At 40.3% G+C, this 20655-nt stretch overlaps 1 protein-coding gene and 1 long non-coding RNA gene across 2 annotated transcripts in view; one reads left to right on the plus strand and one right to left on the minus strand.

Moving 5' to 3' along the window:
* Nucleotides 1-14434, plus strand: part of GDA (guanine deaminase) — a 54007-nt gene extending 39573 nt beyond the window's left edge. The window contains exons 11-14 of the mRNA XM_020798641.3: nucleotides 90-236; nucleotides 4280-4398; nucleotides 6325-6352; nucleotides 8255-14434. Of these exons, the coding sequence (XP_020654300.3) occupies nucleotides 90-236; nucleotides 4280-4398; nucleotides 6325-6352; nucleotides 8255-8325 (365 nt within the window). The 3' untranslated portion in view covers nucleotides 8326-14434. The remainder of the gene's footprint in view (nucleotides 1-89; nucleotides 237-4279; nucleotides 4399-6324; nucleotides 6353-8254) is intronic.
* LOC140704866 (uncharacterized) lies at nucleotides 84-20449 on the minus strand. Its single transcript, XR_013541516.1, has 2 exons — nucleotides 17739-20449; nucleotides 84-8459 (listed from the first exon to the last, which is right to left on the minus strand). It is a non-coding gene; the product is annotated as an uncharacterized LOC140704866 (long non-coding RNA).
* Between the last annotated feature and the right edge of the window lie 206 nt (nucleotides 20450-20655).

The raw sequence follows: 20655 nt of genomic DNA on the forward strand, positions 1-20655 counted from the left end.
TGCACTCTAATGAGGCAGGATATACACTCACATTTTCTACTACTGTAATTTCCTTGCAGGCTGATTTTTAATATTCGTTTCTATTATAGATGTTGCTGGTGGCTATTCAGCTTCCATGCTTGATGCTATCAGAAAGGCAATCATGGTATCTAACGTTCTTCACATTACTCAACAACATGAATCTGGCTTAACTCTGAAGGAAGCTTTCCGGCTTGCAACGCTTGGAGGGAGCCAAGGTGAAAAAGCTCATTTAAAAAAAAATGTTCTGTCCATTAGAAAACATAGCAGCCACAGTTTAGGGTAATGTTATTAAGGAATTGATGGTAAAAAGCTATAATTAAAAGTAATGCATATTTATGTTAGAGAGAGACATTCTGAAATGGTGAAATTTCCTTTACCACTATCTGATTACCTAAGGGTCTCAAATTCTGGGTTTAATATTTGGTATTTGAATGCACTCTGAATGAATTTTCTGTTTACGATGGAAAACTCTGCACATGTATGTTTGTTGAAAACATCTCCATTTGGAGCAAAAAAAAAAATTATGTATATTTAAAATTGTGTCATTTTTCTGCTGTTGTTTGTTTGTTTGTTTTTCCGGAAGGATACTTCCACATGATGGAAACCATTTTCCTCTCAACTTGGCATTTATCTATGGGAAAATCTGTTGTATTTGCCTGTCTCAACATCATTACAGAATGTAACATTCAGATATCATGACTGAACAAGTTATGTGCACATTAATTTTATATCAAACCAGCAGTTAGGAATTTTTGTCCCTCTAGATATTTTTGGCCACATCTTCCATAATCTGTTACTACTGGCTGGGCTGGCTGGAGCTCATGGGAACTGGAGTCCATCAAAAGGGCTAAAAATTCCCAGCCCTGAATTATCTGAGTGGTTCCTTTTAAGCAGGAAAAACAACACACTTCTGGAGGAGTGATCAAAAGGAAGAAACAGAATGAAAACAGGAAGCTCTTAACTCTTTTTCTGCTTTCCCCCAAATTGTTCCAATTTGCTCTTCCAATAGGCTTCCCAAATATGTGTACATGAAGGTACCCCTCAAAGAGCTAAGCTGCTAAGGTATGTAGAATTTTAAGTGAACAAACTGTGGTAGAACAGGTTTAACACAGGGATGGCCCACATGTGTCTCTCTGGATGTTGCTGTACTACAGTTCCTATCATTCCACAGAGAGAAGGGCCACGTGCATCTCTCTGGATGTTGTACCACAGTTCCTATCATTCCATGCCATTAGCTATGATGAGAGCTGAAATTCAGTGATTCCCAACATGGTTTTGAACATCATCACCTTTTGTCTCAGCTCCTTCCACAGTTCTAATCTCTGCCTCTCTGGAGTCCTGAAGCTGCTCTTCTTGCTTAAAAGAATATTTGACAGAATATTGTTTGTTCCTTTGTTTAAAATATCGATAACCCACCTTCCTGCTCAAGAGGACCCAAGGGAGATTACAATACTAGAACGAACAATATTAAAAACCTTTTTTAAAAAAAGAAACAAACAGACAAAAAAAAAACCCAGCACCCCCATTTTAAAGAACTTGCCCTTAGGCAGCCAGTTACTGAGTGAAGAGAAGGGTCTTTGTTGGTCTGCATAGTGTTAACAGGATTGCTCTTACTGGCTGGAGAGTGTTTTATTTCTCCATCCTCCAGTCACCCTTCTAAAAATTACCTTTTCTCCCACTGAAAATCTCAGCACTGAAGCTTTCTGTTTTCTCTGAGCAGCCTTGACTTCTAAGTCTGTTGATCTCCTACTGCCCTCTTGTGTTTTCTTGTAGAACTTGTACCAAAGACATCACTGTGAGGAGCGGAAGCAGACCCACACACACCTAGGAAGTCAACTTAGAGAGAATTTGGAGGGGGGGGGCTCTATACAACTTTGTGGTGGGCTGAAAAGCTGAAAAGGTATCTGGCTGTGGAACCAGAGGTTGGGAGTTTGATTCCCCATTGTGCCTCCTGTGAGCAGAGCCAGCCTGTGTGGCCTTGGACTTTGTTGTTGTTATACAACTTTTCACCACCCTACTTTGATCTGCTTTATCCTGCTTTGTTCTGTGAAGTTTGGATTTATCAGGATCAATGACAATGAGCTGATTCCTCTTGCTACCCCCAAACACACCGTGGAAGTTTTACAGACAGAAGATGAGCAAGACACTGCTTTTCAGCCACTGGTATTACTGTGAGGGGACAAGAGACAAGAGGAGGAGGCAGAAGTGTTTCATGTGGATGGGAGACATGTTTGTCTTGGGCTGCTGCAGGGCAGCCTGAACTCTCAAAGCAGGCAACTCTGGGTAATGATAAACAGACAGACAGAGAGAGAGAGAGAGAGAGAGAGAGAGAGAGAGAGGTGGCAAGAGAAGAAAGGAGACTGCCCAAGAGGGAGTGGCTTGATTCTTGTTCTTCTCCTTGCTAGTCTTAATGAGGAAACAAAAGCAACATAAAGTAAAATAAAATAAAATGCCACCTCATCTCTCTTGTGCCCCCCATCCATTTTTTTGGCACTAGAATCCTCTTTTATATATAAAAAGGGGGGTGGGATTGAAAAGAAATTCTTAACAAAACAAAAGCAAGGTGCAGACGTCATAAAGAGATTCCACACCCAGAACACGCCAGGACAAAACACAACACAAAACTTTGGGAATGTACTCATATAAAAAGATCTGGGGGAGGAAAGAAGCAGTACACATCAAAATAAGGAAAATGTCATCTGGATCTCAGAGGAATTTCTGATATGATCCATGACTGAAGGGGAATTCAAAGAAGTGTAACCTGGATGAGCCTTTGGTTGCAAAATTGTTGCAATCATTAAAATACTTATCTTCCATGATTCTGTATGCCATTTACTGTGGCAGAGACGCAACTGCTATTCATGTACAGTAGTGTGTAAAACAATTATTGTGTGTTGCATTTGATTGTTATTTATAATAAATGAATGTACTTTGTTTCAAAACTGAACAACAGACAAAGGTGAATAAGGCCAAAGATGTCACAAAATCTGACATAAACAGCAACACCTAGCAATATGTGTCAGCCTAGTCTTACAGTCAGTAATGTGAGTATACAGGGGTTTTAGAAGTCAGTAGAAAACATTTGCTATTTTATAATAGGCATAAATGTAAAGGCAGATGTCTCATGCAAACTAGAACTTAAAATGCAAGAAACAGGCATGCCACTGTCTAAGGTTTCAAGAACTGCTTTCAGTGAAATGTTAGGTCTATGTTCTTCCTGTGTCCCATTAGAATGGCATGCAGGATGCTATATTTGTTGGTTGACAGTGGCTGAATTCCTTTCGGGCTTGGAATAGCAAAGTTATTCCTGCATAAATTCACAGGGAGTTACACCCAGGCAATCCTTTTACAACTAATTGCACAACTGACCGCACAACTAACTGGGCAACTGACTACACAACTACACCAACGGAACTGCTTTCTGTATAAGACTTCTACCATGGTGCAAATTTTGCAACAGGGTGCATGGCTTCAAGTTATGAAGACATAGCTACCTAACAGGATTTTGGCCAATGAATGAAAAATAAGTGTTAGGTGTGTGCATTTGTTTTTGACTCCATTTTGGGGTTCCACCCACCAGACAGACACATTAATTGTGCTGACATGGAGGAAGGCTGGTAATTCAAGTGGGCCTGTTCTAGTGCAACTTATTGCACTAAGCAATATGGCTTCAGCCACTGTATTTTAATGTTCTATTGTTTTTAACCATATTTTAACTTGCCTTGAGTCTCGTTGCTGGGAGGAAGGTGACATATAAACAAAACAAAACAGAAAAGAGAGATAGAAATGCCATGGCTGCCCATATTTGGCTTCGGCCCCACTCAGCTCTGAGTACAAACAACCTGGCACTAATTATCACTGATATTCAGACCCCAAACCCTTTTTTTCCAACAGAGCGTGGCCCTCAATTTCAAGAGGTCTCTTTTCCCCATTCTAAATATCCTTATTATTATTATTCAGACTGTCATTTCAAGATTGCATGCTTTGGAGGAAATACCTTGTGACTAGGTGATTTAGGGCTGGTCCTAAAAGGAGTTCAGAAAAACCTTTGATGTAAGCTGCCCTCTACTGGTTCCAATAGTGCTTTATCCAAGGTGGCATAGGAACAGGTACAAGGTGTGTTCTTTGTAAATGATTAGCTGATTGTTTTCTTCCCATTGCAGCATGAAATACCCAGTCCTCTCACTGAATCGGGTCTTTGTGTACAGAATGGGATTGTGTGGAAGAGAGTCTTACACTATTTTATTTTGCTTCACAGCTCTGGGACTAGATACTGTGATTGGAAACTTCGAGGTTGGCAAAGAATTTGATGCACTGCTTATTAACACCAAAGCTTCAGACAGCCCTTTCGACTTGTTTGCTTCTGATACTTGCGAGGTAAAATGAACACGGAAGCACATTGTGCATCAAGGAAGTATCTTGTCCACATGCAAAGGAACCAACTGAGTCCAGAGGCTTGGACAATGCGGTTGTTTGGTTCATTCAGCTGTACAAGGAGTCCATGTAAATCCTGGCACTCTTTTTCACAACTGTAAGCCTGTCCACATGGGCATATAGTTGTGATGTATGGTTCTTTTGATAGCACTGTTTGGCATGGGGGGGGGAAGACCTCATCTATTTGTGTTTCTTCTTAAAACAATGTATCCTTCCCCTTTAAGAGCTGGCCCGTATCTTTCTGGCGTAGGGCTAGGACATGCAGTCTTTTTGGAACAATTCACTGAGATGCAAAATAGTTCTTTGTTCTGCTTCACAGACAGATACAAAGAGTTAAAATAGATTGCACTTTAGATAAGGACTAGAGATGGGGGCCAAAATAAAAATGGATTGGGTTTGTTTGTTTTTACAAAAATAGCTGATTCATTAAATATTCGTCAATCCGTATTCATCAAATTTTAAGTCCCGACGAATACAGATCGATGAATATTTTCCCATTTTTATTCATCCTCCGTAATTAAAAAAAACAGCTGAGTTGATCAGCAAGCCAACAGGCAGCCACCTCACCCACAGCCTACCCCCATCCTTTCCACTCCCTACCTTAGCCCCCCACCAATACCCCCTTACCATAATCGCCGCCCAGGTCTCCATCTGGCCTCTGCAGCCACACTGCATAAAAAGGGAGACTGGCTGCCCTTTGCAAAGATGGCAGCTGCAGCTTCTCTACCCTAAATGAAGCTGCAGGTGGAAGCCATTACAGTAAGTGGGGGGTGGGGGTGGAGGTGACAGTTCAGCGGTGGCAGTGGGAGGTGGGGGTGGCAGTGTGTGTGTTTTAATAACCCCCCCATGAATCGACAAATAACTGTTATTCGTCACTTCATGGGGGCAACTTTGTGCTTTGTGAGTCGTCAACTTTTGACGACTCACGAAACGGGGCAATCTTTTAATCACAAGCCAGCTTGCATCAAATTTCACATTGTGGACAGATCCTAACATGAACTCAACATAAAGAGAGCAAGAATTAAAAAAGCAGCCCTTTTGGTTCACTTTGCACCTAATGGAATTAAATCTAGGAAAGGGGTTTCCTTTATTCCAGAAGATATTTACTGTTGAAAAAATGAAAAGGAACAATAAGATAAATGAAATAATACTATGCATGAAGTGAACTAATCCAGATTCTAGTCATAAATTTTACACTTCAGACAGTATAATTTTTCAAGCCTAAAGCTATTGTTTTTATTTTTATTTCTTGAATAGTGGTCTCCAGTTTGAGAATTAAAAGATTCAAATAGAAAGGAAGAAATAAGATAATGTGTCATAATAAGAAACAGGAGAATACAAGATTTAAAAAATTGTATGCACTGAGATATAATTTATAACAAATGATCATCTGTTGTGATATGTCAACATTTTATAGTATTGATCATTCAAAATTGCCTTTTAAGTAAATACTGATTTTCTTTTATAAATTGTTGAGAGTTTTTAGATTTGTTTCAGAATAATATTTAATTATTAACTGGCTGTTTTTAATAGCAAGAAGGAACCTTCTCAGGGCCTTCTTCGCAGTGGCCCCTCGCCTTTGGAACAACTTGCCAGTGGAGATCCGCCTGGCTCCCTCTCTCGGTGTTTTCAGGAACAGACTTAAAACCTGGCTATTTGGGCAGGCTTTCCCTCCTGCCATATCTTAATATGTCTTAATGGCCACCTTGGATCTATAATATATGTTTTTGGTTTTATTGTTTTTAAATTTGTAAACTGCCCAAAGTAGACCTTTGGTCTAGATGGGCGGGGTAGAAAGCCAACAAACAAACAAACAAACAAAAAATAAAACCACTTTTTGAATAATTGCTTTTTCTTCCCTATTTTTAGGACACTATCCAGAAATTTCTGTATCTCGGTATGTACCAGTTCTCACCATTCAGATATTTTTGTCTAATTGCGAAAGAGGTATCTGTCTCCTACAAGCATTAAAGTGCTTCCCTTGTTTTTGTTAGAACCTTCTTTTAAAATGTAAATTTTTATTTTTTCTTTCTAGTAGTACAGATGCCCAGCTTGACATATATTGCAGTAATTTTAGTTTGTCAGAATAAAATATTCAAGCAAGGTTACACAGCACTCAGTTTTGGACAGGCTGCCTCAGCCCTAAATGAGTGAATCCATGGCTACTGGTCATGCCCACTGGCATGTTCCACGCCTCACAGGCCCCTGAGGAGGATTCTGTCCCTTCCTGTCTGACGTCAATGACCAGAGAAAAGGGGAAGAGGCAGGCAAATTGGAACATATTGTTTCTTTTATTATGATAGATGATTAGAATCTATCAAGTTTACTAAGTAAATTATTAATGTATTAAGTAGAGTTGAGTGTGTTACGTATTTGGGTATAGAGCTGAGAATTTTATTCCCATTGTGCCTCCTGGGGGAAGAGCCAGCTTGTGTAGCTTGAGAAAGCTGCACAATCCCAGGATGCCCCCAGAAGAAGGGAAGGGTAAGCCACTTCTGAGTATTCTCTACCTAGAAAGCTCTGAAAAGTCAGGATTGACATCACGAGACATTATTATTTAATGTATTAATGTGCCTAGAAGGAGAAAACAAACAGTTTTAAAAAGCGGCGTCAAGCAAAAATAAGAAAGGATGATTAAGCTGCTATTGTGTACAATGGTGCCTCGCTTAATGATTGCTTCATTTAACGAAAAATTCGCTTAACAATGGCTTTTTCTGAGCGATCTTGCGCTCCGTTTAACAATTTTCCCTATGGGCGATTTTCGCTTAGCGATTTTGGGATCGTGTTTCGCTTAACGTTTTTGGTTTTAGGTCCCCCGTTTCGCTTAACGTTTTTTTTTTACAGCCCCATTTTTTGCTATTTTTAAAATATTCTAAAATGTTTAAAAATGTTTAAAATGCTTGGAATTGTTAGTGCACCTAATAAAACCTTCATTAAATTAATTTGGCTTTGTTCTGAGTCTTTTTAAATTTTTTGTGAATTTTTTTTTCACCATTGAAATGCATTGAATAGGTTTCAATGCATTTCAATTGGGGAACCGCGTTTCGCTTAAAGATGTTTCCTATGGCGATTTTTGCTTAAGGACGGCAATCCATTCCTATTGGAATGGATTATCCAGTTTTCAATGCATCTCTATGGGCAAAAGCGTTTCGCTTAACGATGTTTTCCCATAGCGATATTTTTTTTTGGAACCAATTAAAATCGTTAAGTGAGGCACCACTGTATATAGATTTCACTCAGAGTAGGATTTAGGACTAGAGTGATGAAAGGCAGCATCCATCAGCATACATATGTGTCCAAGTCAAGTCAAGAAGAGATCAGTGAGAAAACAGAAGAACTATAATACACTCTTTGTATTATATTTTTATACTTAACCCCGCAGCACCTCAAGAGAGATGGAACAGACATGGTGATCCCACAATCTGCACTTACTTGTGAGAAAACACACATCACTGAACCAGTGTGATCTGCCTGTTCCCCTTTTAAGGCAGCTGAGTAACACTGGAAGGCCAAGTGCAAGGGTAGGCAGTGTGAGGCCTAGGACCCCTGAATAGTTGGTTGGTTGGTTTGGTTTTTCTTTTTCTTTTTTCTTTTCTTTTCTTTTTTTTGAGTATATATATCCAGAACTTTTAGAAACACAGAGCTTGTCATCACAAGGCAGTTTGTTTTGTAATGCTGTTTTATAGTACTTATAGTTTTGCAATGTGCTCATGCTTTGGGAAAATGCAGTTACCAAGAAAACAGTGGTACAGGATGCACACCTTAATGTAATCACCTCTCTCCTTTTCTTTTCTTTCAGGTGATGACAGGAATATTGAGGAAGTTTATGTAGCTGGAAAACTGGTGGTTCCATTTTCAAGTTCTGTATAAAATTAGACCTATTGTCTGCAAAATGCTCCGCTGGTATATAGCTTGAAAGAAGTGGGTGAAAATGAGGTGCCTTGTTGTGATGCTATGTTCATTTTGTTTAGCTTGCTTCTGCTTTGCAGAGAAAGATTGTCAATCTGATCAGATGCCAAAAGGGAAAAAAAGATATGTCAGAAACATATCACACTTACACAAGACAAAGACAGCCCAGGCAAAAACAAGCTTGACTGTGGAATGGCTACTTTGACATACAGTGGTGCCTCGCTTAGCGATTGCTCCGTTGAGCAATGAAATCACTTAGTGATGGAGTTTTTGCGATCGCAAAAGCAATTGCTTTGCGATGGTCTCTATGGGTTTTTTTCACTTTGCGATGATCGCGGGAAGCGATCATGGCAAAGCGACCCTTTTTAAACAGCTGATCGGCGGTTTCAAAATGGCTGCCGGGAAAACAAAAACGGCCACCCGCTGTGTTTCCTCCCTTAAGAGGCAGTGAAAATGGCCGCCCCTATGGAGGATCTTCACTTAAAGGTTAGTTTTTAGCCCACAGGAACGCATTAATGGCATTTTAATGTGTTTCTATGGGCTTTTTATTATCGCTTAGTGATGAAATCGCTTAGCAACATTTTTTCCAGAACGGATTAACGTCGCTAAGCGAGGCACCACTGTACATTTATAAAACAGATGCACAGTACAATAAATATATATAATAACAGTATGAATTTCCTCTTTTGAGGTGTAAGCACCCTAATCCTAAATTTTTATCTCACAACATTTTGGAAATATTATTCATAATGAGGATTCCAAGCATTGTCAGTGACGCAAAGCTCTTCTATATTCTCCCTCTGTATTGTTGAGTGACCATCCCTGTTTGCACCTCCCCACTGACCTCTTGTGCCATTCCATTGGGAACCCACCCAGCTGACTAATATGACTAATATCACTTTTCATGAGGCACATGGGCTGGAGAGTGCAAGGAATTGAAAAAATTCTCATGTGCCCACAGAATACTAATTTTGGACCCCGGTCTATTTTTATATAGTAAATGCTGTTTCAGCAAAATAAAACATAATTTTTGTTAATATAATTAACAAAACCTAAAGCCATAGTTTTCAACTCTCCTGACAAGAGAAACTATTCAGGAATAATGGGATGCAGTGGGTGGATGAATACAAGGGGAAAGACAAAGGCAAACTGAATATAGTCATAGTATTGTCCCAGTTCTGTCCAGCTAATCTTTGTAACGACATCTTGCATTTTTACGACATTTATTTTCATCCTCTTATAAGGCTTGAAGGCCAGTAGTAAGAAATCACACTCTGCTGCATGTCTGATAACCAGTGATGTGTGTTTATATATTGAAACACTGCCATGTCTTGTTTCAGTAACCATCTGCAGCAACACACACAGAGCCCAAATATTCAGATAAAAGTCTCTGCCTCCTAACAGAGGACATAAGACTAAGGCTAGATTTAAGGCTAGCAGGATGATACAGTCTCCCTCAGGCAACAGACTTTGGTATACTATTAAAAGGCAGCCAAAGATTAATTATTTAAATTAGTTACTGTAGGTGTGCCACCATGGGTGAATTTCTTGAATGTTTTCCCTCAGGCACCCAAATATCTTGGCTGTTTCTACTACAGCGTGAATGTACACAGCATGGCTGCAGACCAACTTAATAGACTCTTACAATAGAACTGTTGAGAATAACTTGTACATGTAGGTTAGTCATCTTTTTTTTAAAAAAAAAAAACATAGCTGTATAGAATCTCAGAAAGTAGACCATAATAGTCCACTACAAATCGGTAGCTGAGTAATGTTTTAAGGACTGAACTAGATGTTGTACCACCCTGATCTGTAATCCCTTTTTTGCCACTTTGCAGCATATCCACTTCTGAGGCACCACATTTCTCATGCCTCTTGAGATTTTCTCTCCTGGGTGGCTTAAATACTTATTTTCTTGCAGTTTTACATATGCAGGAATGAAACCTGTTGGAGAGGGAGAAATGTGGAGCCCAGAAGCAGCAAGAGAGAAAAATGTTCAGTCTATTGCGTTCCTGATTTCAGTTATTTTGGAATCAGCTTTTCCTTGTCCAAGAGCTTGGAGAGGCTGGTGTACTTATTTATATGTAACATTTAATTTGGCTGCCTGAATTTCCTGGGCTGCCCCAGGAAATAATTAAATTGTGCACTAATTAATTCACTTTGCACTGGACAGTTTATTGGGATAAGGATGCTCTTCTGTGTGAGGAAAGAATCAAATTTAATTTTATATCAAAAGGAAGAAAATCTCTGCTCATCCATATGAAACCATGAGCAAATAGTCTTGGGACCAAGATATTTATTTTAGTATTCAAAGTTTAGAACCTTGTATGGACCTCAAGTATTTTATGCTGTGTTGCCAACAAAATATATTGAAATCTATTTTTAAAGTATGAGTGTTGAGATGTAAACTATTTTGTAATAGATTTGTCATGTTGATCTACATACTTTTAAGCTGCACTATTATGCCAAACCCAAACCTTTCCTTGCCCTAAGATATTAGAACCTGCCAAGAAGAGTTAAGTCACAATTTAAGCACAATGGATTATGCCCAGGATCTGCCTTCTGCTTGCAGAAGGGATCTGTTTGGGGAAGGTGCCTCCACCCAATTTTCAATGATTTGGTGATCTACTTGCTGCACCACAAAGCACGCCCCCATTCATCAGGATTCCCTGACCCTCCATCCAGCATTCTTAAAGGGCTGGAAGGGCTGCCATGGAGAAGAGGGACAAAGAAGTCTCCTTCTTGCCAGCCCAGTTCTATGCATCAAAATTTGGACCCAACCCACAGGAAATAAGTCAGAGTCCCATATTCTAAGTTCACTAAGCTTCCCAGAAGTATTCTGCTTTTGCAGCTAAACAGGCATTGCCTAAAATCCTGTTGCTTAGTATAATAAATCACACTAGAGTAGACCCACCTGATCAATGGGGATCTAGTGAGTCCTTCTATGTAGTTCCACTGATTCAAATGGCTTACCGTATTTTAACTCTGATTTACTGTATTAAAATGAGTTAACACTCTGGTTTACAAGAAGAAACCATTAAGAGCATGTTTCCCATCTGAACAACCACCAGAACTAATCATATTCTTTAGAAGACTCAGGCCAGTGCTCTCTAAAATTATGATGTTGTTAGCTGTTGGCACTGAGAATCTATCTAGGTGAAATAATCAGGAATAGTCAGTTTTAATCTGGGAGGATGGTTGTTTCTCCAATTTAAAAGGAGAAATCTGTGGCTTTTGCCTTCATTTGCTTCCCTTCTTGCCAATCAAAAGTGCTCATTTAAAAATAGAGGTGTTAATTTTTAATGATTAGCATGGTGTTGTGGGAAAGGACATCAGACATAAGATACAGGCACCTAGTTCAAAGTGGGATCTTTTTTTCTGCCTTGAATTTTTACAGTTATCATTAGAAGCAGAGCTCCCCCTTTTTTTAAAAAAAAGTCTGTTTAACATAGGCTTACCTCAGCCCATAAATGGCACACTAGTGGTTTTGATTCTGTAATTGGACAACTGAGAGATAGCCTGGCTTTGTTTGCATGTTTTATGTCTCATAGCTCTGAAAGATTTGCATGACTGGAGGGATAGCAATGTAAGAGGAGAAAATATGCATTTGCCTTAACTTGTTATTTCACCTAGGCAGTTTTAGACTATTCACCATATTGAAGCCTCAATGTACCCCTCACCCATTGTATGTGGGTAATATGACTGGCTTGGATATTTTACTGTGATATTATATGCTAACAACTTGGGTGGGTGTGTCCGTAAACAATAATGCTCCAAATAGTGTCATTACTGCCTTGCACCCATAGATTGGATAGTACAAAGATGCCATCTTGGACAGAGCACCTTGGAAAGGATACGTGCCTTCTATTGATCTTCAAAGGTTTTTCAAGTTTTTGATAAATATTTAGGATAAATTCTATTCTGCAGTGATGCTCCGGGAAATTTTCCATAGAAAAAGGTAATGTCCTCAGCACCATTCTGAAGTTTACAGCTAAAAATGTTTTGGCAAAACGTGACGCACATCAAAAAGCTGAGGTTTGTCACAGCGAATTTCCTAAACACTGCAAAAGGGGAGGAAAGCACTTTTTAAAGTATTGCATTAAAAGCCTTACATTCTCTGCAACTTTCCTTGTTAGAAATGTTGAAATGGAGGTATACCTCCCCAGTTTACATTTTGTATAGTTATGCAGTTTAGACAAGGGGGGAAAAAGGGAAAAAGGTAAGATTATGGAACCATGACTTACTGGGGGTAAAAGCTCAGATGTGAACTTTGTGAAAAATGAGCCCTTTTGGAGCACAAATGGAGTTGATTTAAATGTATTAATATGTTTTTATCTTACTGTGCCACTTGTTAACCTTCTGTTTGAAGATGTTGATGGAACTGAATATAGTCTGTACTTTGTGCAGACATTTGAATTATTCCCATGTTGTAAGTAGATTTTTGCACTTTAAAATGTCTCTATGGCTTAGTGTCCACATTCTCCACTATTTGCAAACAAATGGTTTGGTGAACTCAGGAGACAGGGCTGCATTTTATTTTATTTTATTTTAATGTAATACTTTTTCAGCACACTGAGTCTATATATCTTTGCTGCTTAGAGGAAACTGAAGTAACCTGTGCTATCAGTTTACACCAATAAAGATAATATCCCTACTTATCAAAATAATCTAAGCCCTCAACAGAAATGGAGGCATTCTGGTTTGTTGACTCAAATTAAGCAGTGTTGTATTTGCTTAATGAACATCGCAATATTCAGGTATTCATGGCTGCTAGATAGCTGGAAGGCCATAGCTAGTATTTTCATACGAGCATGATGTGATTGAATTAAAATTGTAAAAGGATTTCTTTCATTCCTTTTCCCTGGGAAGAAAACTGCAGCAGTGTATTGTATCCTGCAGTTTGTTCATCACATATGTAGGTTTGCACCACGATAGAGTATTACTTCACCAGTATTAAAATCAACTTGTGCAATTTTATCTCTATTGAATTGTTCTTATTAGCCTTGCACACACTGATGGGTATTTAAGCAAGTAATAAATGTACATGAGCTATTTTGTTTGTGGTGCTCATAGATTTGAGAAGCTACTGATGTGTGTATGTTACAGGTTATGCTTAGACTGGGGGAAAGGCCCTTTTGACCTCTTCTGTTGGACATGTGTCGTAGAGACGGGCATGAATCACAAAATGGTGATTCATTTTGATTCATAATTCACCACAGTCAACAAATCATGAATTGTTATTTTTTTCTGATGAACCAATGAATCAATTTGTTTTTGCCTTTACTATCCAATAAAACAGCCCCCAAGCACCTAATGACACCAGATTCACAGGGAAGCCTTCCCTAACTCTTCTCTACAAGCCCTGTATGTTTGGTGAAGTTTGGGTTTCGGACATCCAGGTTATACTTCTACAAGTAGCACCACCCAGGAAAGTTCCCCCCAGACACTTAGAGACACCAAAATCACAGAGAGGCTTCTACTGATGCTCCTCTACAATCTCTTCAAGTGTGGTAAAGACTGGATTTCAGACGTCCAAGTTATACACCCAAAAAGTGGGTATCCCCCACCCAGGAAAGTGCCCTTTAGCAGCTGGCTTTGGGAAACCCAATCTTCACCAAACTTGGCAAGATTGTAGAGGAGAGTCACAGGAAGCCTCCTTACAATTTTGGTGTCTCTGGTGCCTTGGGGGCTGTTTTGTAGCCAAACAAATGAAAAAAAATCATTGATTTGTGATTCATTGGGGCAATGATTTGTATGAATACGAATTGACAATTTAGCAATTTTTGAACAAAATTTATGATTTGTTTTTTAATTCGTGCCCATTTCTAATGCATATTAAGCAGTGCTGATGTGAACATTGCTCCAACTTCATTTTGTAGAAGGGTAGGATTGAATCTTGAAATCATCTTGCCCGGTCTTAATTTTTTTCTGATTTTTCTGATTTCTTCAAGATCAGGCATGCATTTTGGAAGCTGGTTGCTGCTCTGTGTTCCGATAGCTCTGTTGTCATTGATGTTAAATGAGCACCTTTGTGCTGATGTAATAAAATAAACAGGTTGCGTTTACTTCAGGGAGCATCTGGTTGTTTGAATACGGGGGGTGTTAAGTAACTGTGGCCCACTAATTGATTCTAGAAAAAAGTAAAAGTTGGAGGGAGAATCTTTTTCTTGGGGTGGAGTGGGATGGGGGGAGGTTTTGTTTTCGTCAAGGTTTTCTTCTCTTTCCTAGGCATTGTTTCTCTACAGATGGGTCAACACAGACTTCACCTAGTTGTCATGCTTGAGAGAGGAATCTGTCCTTCCCACTTGACTCCCCTGCTAATGGCTGTACACAGATTCTGCATGGGCCCATTACTATTTCAGATCCCTTTACCTATTGTTTTGGGATTAGAAGGTATCTAGACACTGAGCTGTCCAGCCACATCAGACCTTAGTACCAACATAAGACTGCGTTTTTAAAAAGATGTCATTCAACTGTCATATCATTAAATTATAACCTTAAGCAGTGATAAACAGACTTTCAGGTTCATGAGTAAGTGACAGATGTTTGCCTTTCTTGAAAATCACTTGTTTACAATCTCCTTCAGAGCTAAGAATGTTCATGTTATTTTTAAAAAAATGGATTCAGACTGCATTTGTGTCACCCCATTGCCTCTGGGAAGAAAGTGCTGCTTTGTTGTCAGAGTCTTTAGGGATCAGCTGCAAGGAAATAGCAGAGATACACTGCCCTCTTGATGAATTCAGAGCACATGCATTTTCATACATTTGTTTTGCAATTCAAGTTGGAACTTGGAGGCGGCTCAGGCACTAGAGAAAAAAAACTGATCATAATGAGCCAATTTTCATCCCAGATGAAAAAGAGTAATTAATAATAATAACCAGTTCCTCCCAAGAAAAAATAAACAGTTGTCTAGAGCAGCATCTTTTTTCCTCCCTGTTCTGAATTTTCTATTCTAAATTGCTTTAGACTGAATAGCAGGCATGGAGCTTGGATCTATCAATGAAGATTGAGAGGGAGAACCTGTAGCTCTCCAGAAAATGTCCAATTGCCATTCTTCACTGTTGGCTATGACAGCTACGACTCATGAGAATTGTACGCCAATGATATCTGACATATTCCCCATCCTTGCATTAAGGCAGTGGTTTCCTACCTTGCATCCTCAGGTACTCTTGGACTAAAACTCCCAGATGCCTTCACCACTAGCTGTGCTGGCCAGGACTTCCAGGAGTTATAGTCCAAGAACATCTGGGGTCCCAAGGTTGAGAACCACTGCATTAAGGGATGCTTCTTTTCTGCAGCTGTGAGCTCATGGAATCTGTCATACTATTTACATTCCTTAAAATAAGAGGGTTTTAAAAATGAGTTTGTAGCTCTGCCAGTTGTCAAAACATGTGCCGACATCAAATACAGAAGTAAATGCACTAAAATCCCATTGGAACAAAGGAAATAAGGCATAGGGAACTCAGAGCTCTGTGGAAGCCAGAGTCTATGAAAGACGCCAGAGTTTCTAGGAGATGCTCACTTCTCCATTACAGTTGCCACTTTGTTTCTTGTGGCCTTTCCTGAACTAGTGCATTACGGGGAAAGGTGGGATATGTAATAAAAACAGGGATGTAGCTGTCACTGCAGAGTAACCATAGCAGGCAAGAACATGAGAAACTCCCAGTCTTTGTTTTTTAAACAAAATGACAGTGGTCACTGTTGCACTCTGTTAACTATGAGCTTGTGTTTACAGAGGTTTGTCCTGGGAAGATCTAGAAGGTATGGGTGAAAAATGGGGAAGAGTGAAAATGTTAGTTTTCCCAGGCTACGAGTGCTCAGCATAGTCATTGGCAATGCTGCCTGCAGGGATCTAGAAGGTATAGTCTTCAGACAACATTTCCTTCCCCTGGAGGTGAACAAGGGTGAAAATGAAAAAGCAGGCAGAGTGGAGATGGTTGTGAATGTGGCAGGAGATCATCCACAAATTGTTCTCAGAAAAATAATGGAATCTAATCATAGCCACTTGCTAATTTTTTGCATATTAGAACTCCATGCCGCAGTAAATAGACAAAAGATGTAATAATGAACAGTACAGCAAAGTTCGCCTCTCTCCAGAGGCCAGAATGACGAAACCAAGGTTGTTGTAGTTTGAGCACATCTTGAGAAGATAGGTTGTGCTGGGGAAAAAAAAAACCAAGCATGCTGGGGAAAGTTGAAGGCTGCAGGAAAAGAGGAAGACCAAATATGAGATAGATTGATTCCACAAAGGAGCTGAGCAGAGCTACTGATGATAACACGTGCTGAGGTCATTCATTCACAAGGCTGCCATGAGTTGGAAGCAACTTGACAGCACAGAACAACAACTAAGCAACGTTATGTTTTCTGATTTATGCAAGAGTTTCCTCGAGTCTTCTCCTTCAAATCTTATTTCTGGATATAATACAATTATCAATCCAGTGTATGAGAAAAATCTGGCTTGTGGAGATGTTTTCATTTTCCTAGGAATCAGACGGAAGTAGGAGGAAAAAAGATGCTGAGCTTTTGTAGGTACTGGCTACAGTTTCGTAGGCAGCGAGGCAACCAAGCGCCTGCATTCCCCATTCCAAGCCAAATTAGATGCACAGGATGGAATATCGGTTCAGATCATTACCCCAACTACTGTAACTCATTGAATCATGAGACCATTTGCAACTATTATCTGCTGTTTTCTCCTTTGGAGAAGGGGGTGGGTGTATGACCAGGCATTACAATGTGGATGAAAAGCTTTTCTACAACACTGGAAATGGAAAAATATTTCACAAATTAGCTTCCTGCACCAGTACCAATGTCTAATGCCCTAATCCTTGCTCACACAAAGAGATCTAGTTTTAGAAGAAGTACTGTAGCTGTGTTAGTCTGTGCTAGCATGTCAGGCAGAAAGAAACAAAGCAAAACATAAATAAGACAAAAACATTGTGGCACCTCAAGGGCTAACTGCTATATTTTAATATGCAATTTCGTGGATAAAGAAGTGGAGCTGTCCACGAAAGCTCACATTAAAATAGAGCAGATAGCCTTTGAGGTGCCACAGTTTTTGTCTTTTGCCCGACAAAGTTTTTGTCTTTTGCCCGACAAAGAAACTTGTATCTTTAACTGTAGGTAAGTGAAGGATAGTAGGACCCTATCTGCAGGGGGCTGGTTCCAAGCACCACCTCCACCCCATGGATGCTGGAAAACGTAGATATAGCAAACTTCTCCTTCCCCAGATCAGACACCCTCGCCAACTATCCAGACGGTAAAGGGACAAAGCACCCACCCCTGCCCTGCCTCCAATCCACGCAAACCCCACGGTTACCCCAAGGAAAGGCAGAGCGCAGAAGCCACTGCCACTGCTCTGGATGGAAGCCACTTACCTGCATGCTGAGCTGTTTACCAGCATGCTCTCAGGCCTCAGTGCAAAGGAAGCCAGCTGGAGACGTCCCTGTCCCATGTCCGACCTAGATCATCTGGCACTGATGTTTTTTTTAAACCTCTGCGTAAACCAGCAGGCAGGAGGAACCTCCGCTGCCGCCTCTGGGAGAAAGTCTGCGAGAGGCCTTAGGAAGCCAGAGACCATGATATGTACAGTATTCTTCATAGCACAGTCTCTCAGGTTCCCTCTAGTGGCCAGTTCTGGTAAAACATGTGAATTTTTGTATTAAAAATATTTTTAATACAGCATTTAATTTAATATTTGGAGATAGTGTATAAATGAATCAGCTGATACTGATCCCATGTACAACGGGGTCCTATTGTATTACAGGAGGAGATTATCCTCACTGGGCAGAGAGATAACTGCATTCCTGCCAGGCTGAGCATCAGCATACAGTATCATGGAATAGCCAAGATTGCTTCTAAGAAGAGATGGGCATGAACTGCCCATTTTTCGTCCGAACAGGTATTCAGTGCTGCCCAGCCCCACCTCTCTGGCAGGTGCTGACAGAGGCATTGCCCCAACTTCCCTGGCCTGCCTCCTCCAGGTTCTGCCTCTGAATGAACACCTGTCAGAGGAAGCAGGGTTGGGAAGGGCCAAACACTGAAAAATGAACTGGCACGAATCACTGGTTTGTTGGGCCATGCCCATTTCTACTTACAAGGTTAGTGGCATGAATAACTGTCCACAACCCACTGGGCAGAGATAGGGGGAAAATACTTTCTGCGATATATAACCTACAAATCTAAGTTGCCATCTTGCATCTCCCACAATTCTATGAACTGATTATCATCTGGGGCCAATCTAAGGCATTTTACTGAGAAGAAGAAAATGGTGTCCCACACTCTATACCACATACAGAAATCAATCGGAATGACAACACAGGAAAGCCTCTCCACACCACCCCATCTCATAATTGTGTGCAATTAAAAGGCCACAAATCATCAGCTAATTCATCCAGCAAGTCCTGGGCATGGTTAGGATTTTTCTCTCTCGTGGCCCGGAATGATCCATTGAAAGTTCTGCAGGAAGTTTATTATGAACCACTTGGGTGTTTGATGTTTTCTTCTTCACTTTTTGCATGTGTTAAGACTGGTCTCTGGCCCGTCTGAAGTTACCCACTTTTGGCAGAAGGGAAGAAGCAAAGGGCAAAGTCCTGAACGAAGAGTTCAGCATCTGTGTTATGCCATGGCTCCGTTCTCTCAGAAGATGGCGCTCTTACCTCCACATCAGCCCTTTAAAAAAAATGAAACACTTTTAACAGCATAAGGGGAGCTTGGCTCTGGAACTCTGCACCAGTTACAGTCATGGTGGTCTATATATCATTGAGAAGGAATAGATTTCTTCAGTAATTTATTAAGGCTATGCATAGCAAGGGCTCTCAAAGGGCCATGTGCAAAGCTTCACACGAAAGATCGTAGGTCCAATACTTGATTTCTTTCTTGGTCTGAAGATGCCTCTGAGCATATTGGCTTGGGGATAATATTATGGCTCAGGGACAAATCAGTTACTTATAGTATGTTGGACTTGTGTGCCCTTTTTGCTATCTGGAACTGCTCCAGCAACTTTTGTACATCACTTACCATGCTCCTTACACCATTTTGTCCAAAGAGAAAGGTATCTACTTCATTCTCTTTATTCTGCTATGCCCATTATTTATTTATTTTTATTTTTTAATTTTATTTATATCCCGCCTATCTGGTCGGTTAAGACCACTCTATGTCCTATATTTTCCTATATACAACTAAGCACTTGTATTGTCTCCCCATAATACCCTTAGAAGCTCCTAGCATTAACACAGAAATACAGATTCGTGGTGCCTCCTCACTCCAAATGTCTCTGGAATGTGCATTGCCAGCCATTCCTGTTGGTCAGTTGCTCTTTCATTTCACATTGGTGCCTAAATTGCTAAACAACTTCATATCGCTTGTCACTTTGTCACGTCTTTGTACGTACTTCTAAAACACTGAAATACTTGCAAAAAGGCAGAAGAGATTTGATGGCACATATTGATTAAGGGGGTAATCAGAGACTGGCCACATGAAAATGAGGACAGGACTTTAATAGCTGTAACAAAATGGGAATTTTAGCAGACATAGTAGCCACGTGGCTTGCAAATTCTGTGATCTATAATCCAATTCCCCCCAAAAAAACTTTTCCAAGCTCTGTCCATCCCCTTCCAGTTATCAAATCCATCCAATTCAATTGGATTCATTATCTTCTCTGATTATATTCAAATATTATCTTTTATTTAATTGCCTGTTTGCATTTTTTTATTCTCCTCTTTAGCCTTAAAGGCTCCTGGAAAGTTTTACATTACAGTCAGTGAGAGACAGTCCCTGGGCACAGGCTACCACAATACTGCACTTAAGGGAACAGAGATGGGAGGAAGGGCAAAAGTAAATGTCCTTTCTGCAGGTTCCCATTATATTTCTATCTGATCAGCCAGCTTGAATTAGTTTTGAGATTTTCTTTCTGTGTTTCCTCCTGCAGGACAACTGAAGCGGAGGGAAGAAGAGGGGTTCATAAAGCAAATACAGTGGTGCCCCGTATAGCGAGGTTAATCCGTTCCGGATTAACCTTCGCTATACGAAAACATCGCTGTGCGGGGCAGGGAAACCTATTGGAACGCATTAAACTTGGTTTAATGCGTTCCAATAAGTGTCTAAACTTACCCCCTCCAGCGATGTTTTCGCGTCCGGCGGCCATTTTGGAGCCGCCGATCAGCTGATCGGCGGCTCCAAAATGGCCGCCGGATGACCCGAAATGGCCCCTATCAGCGTTTTCGCGCCCTCCCCTTGCTTAGGGAGGTCGCGAAAACGCTGCGGGGGGGCATTTCGGGCCATCCGCGGCCATTA

The sequence above is a fragment of the Pogona vitticeps genome, chromosome 2 (genome assembly GCF_051106095.1).
Source record: "Pogona vitticeps strain Pit_001003342236 chromosome 2, PviZW2.1, whole genome shotgun sequence".
Classification (NCBI taxonomy): Eukaryota; Metazoa; Chordata; class Lepidosauria; order Squamata; family Agamidae; genus Pogona; species Pogona vitticeps.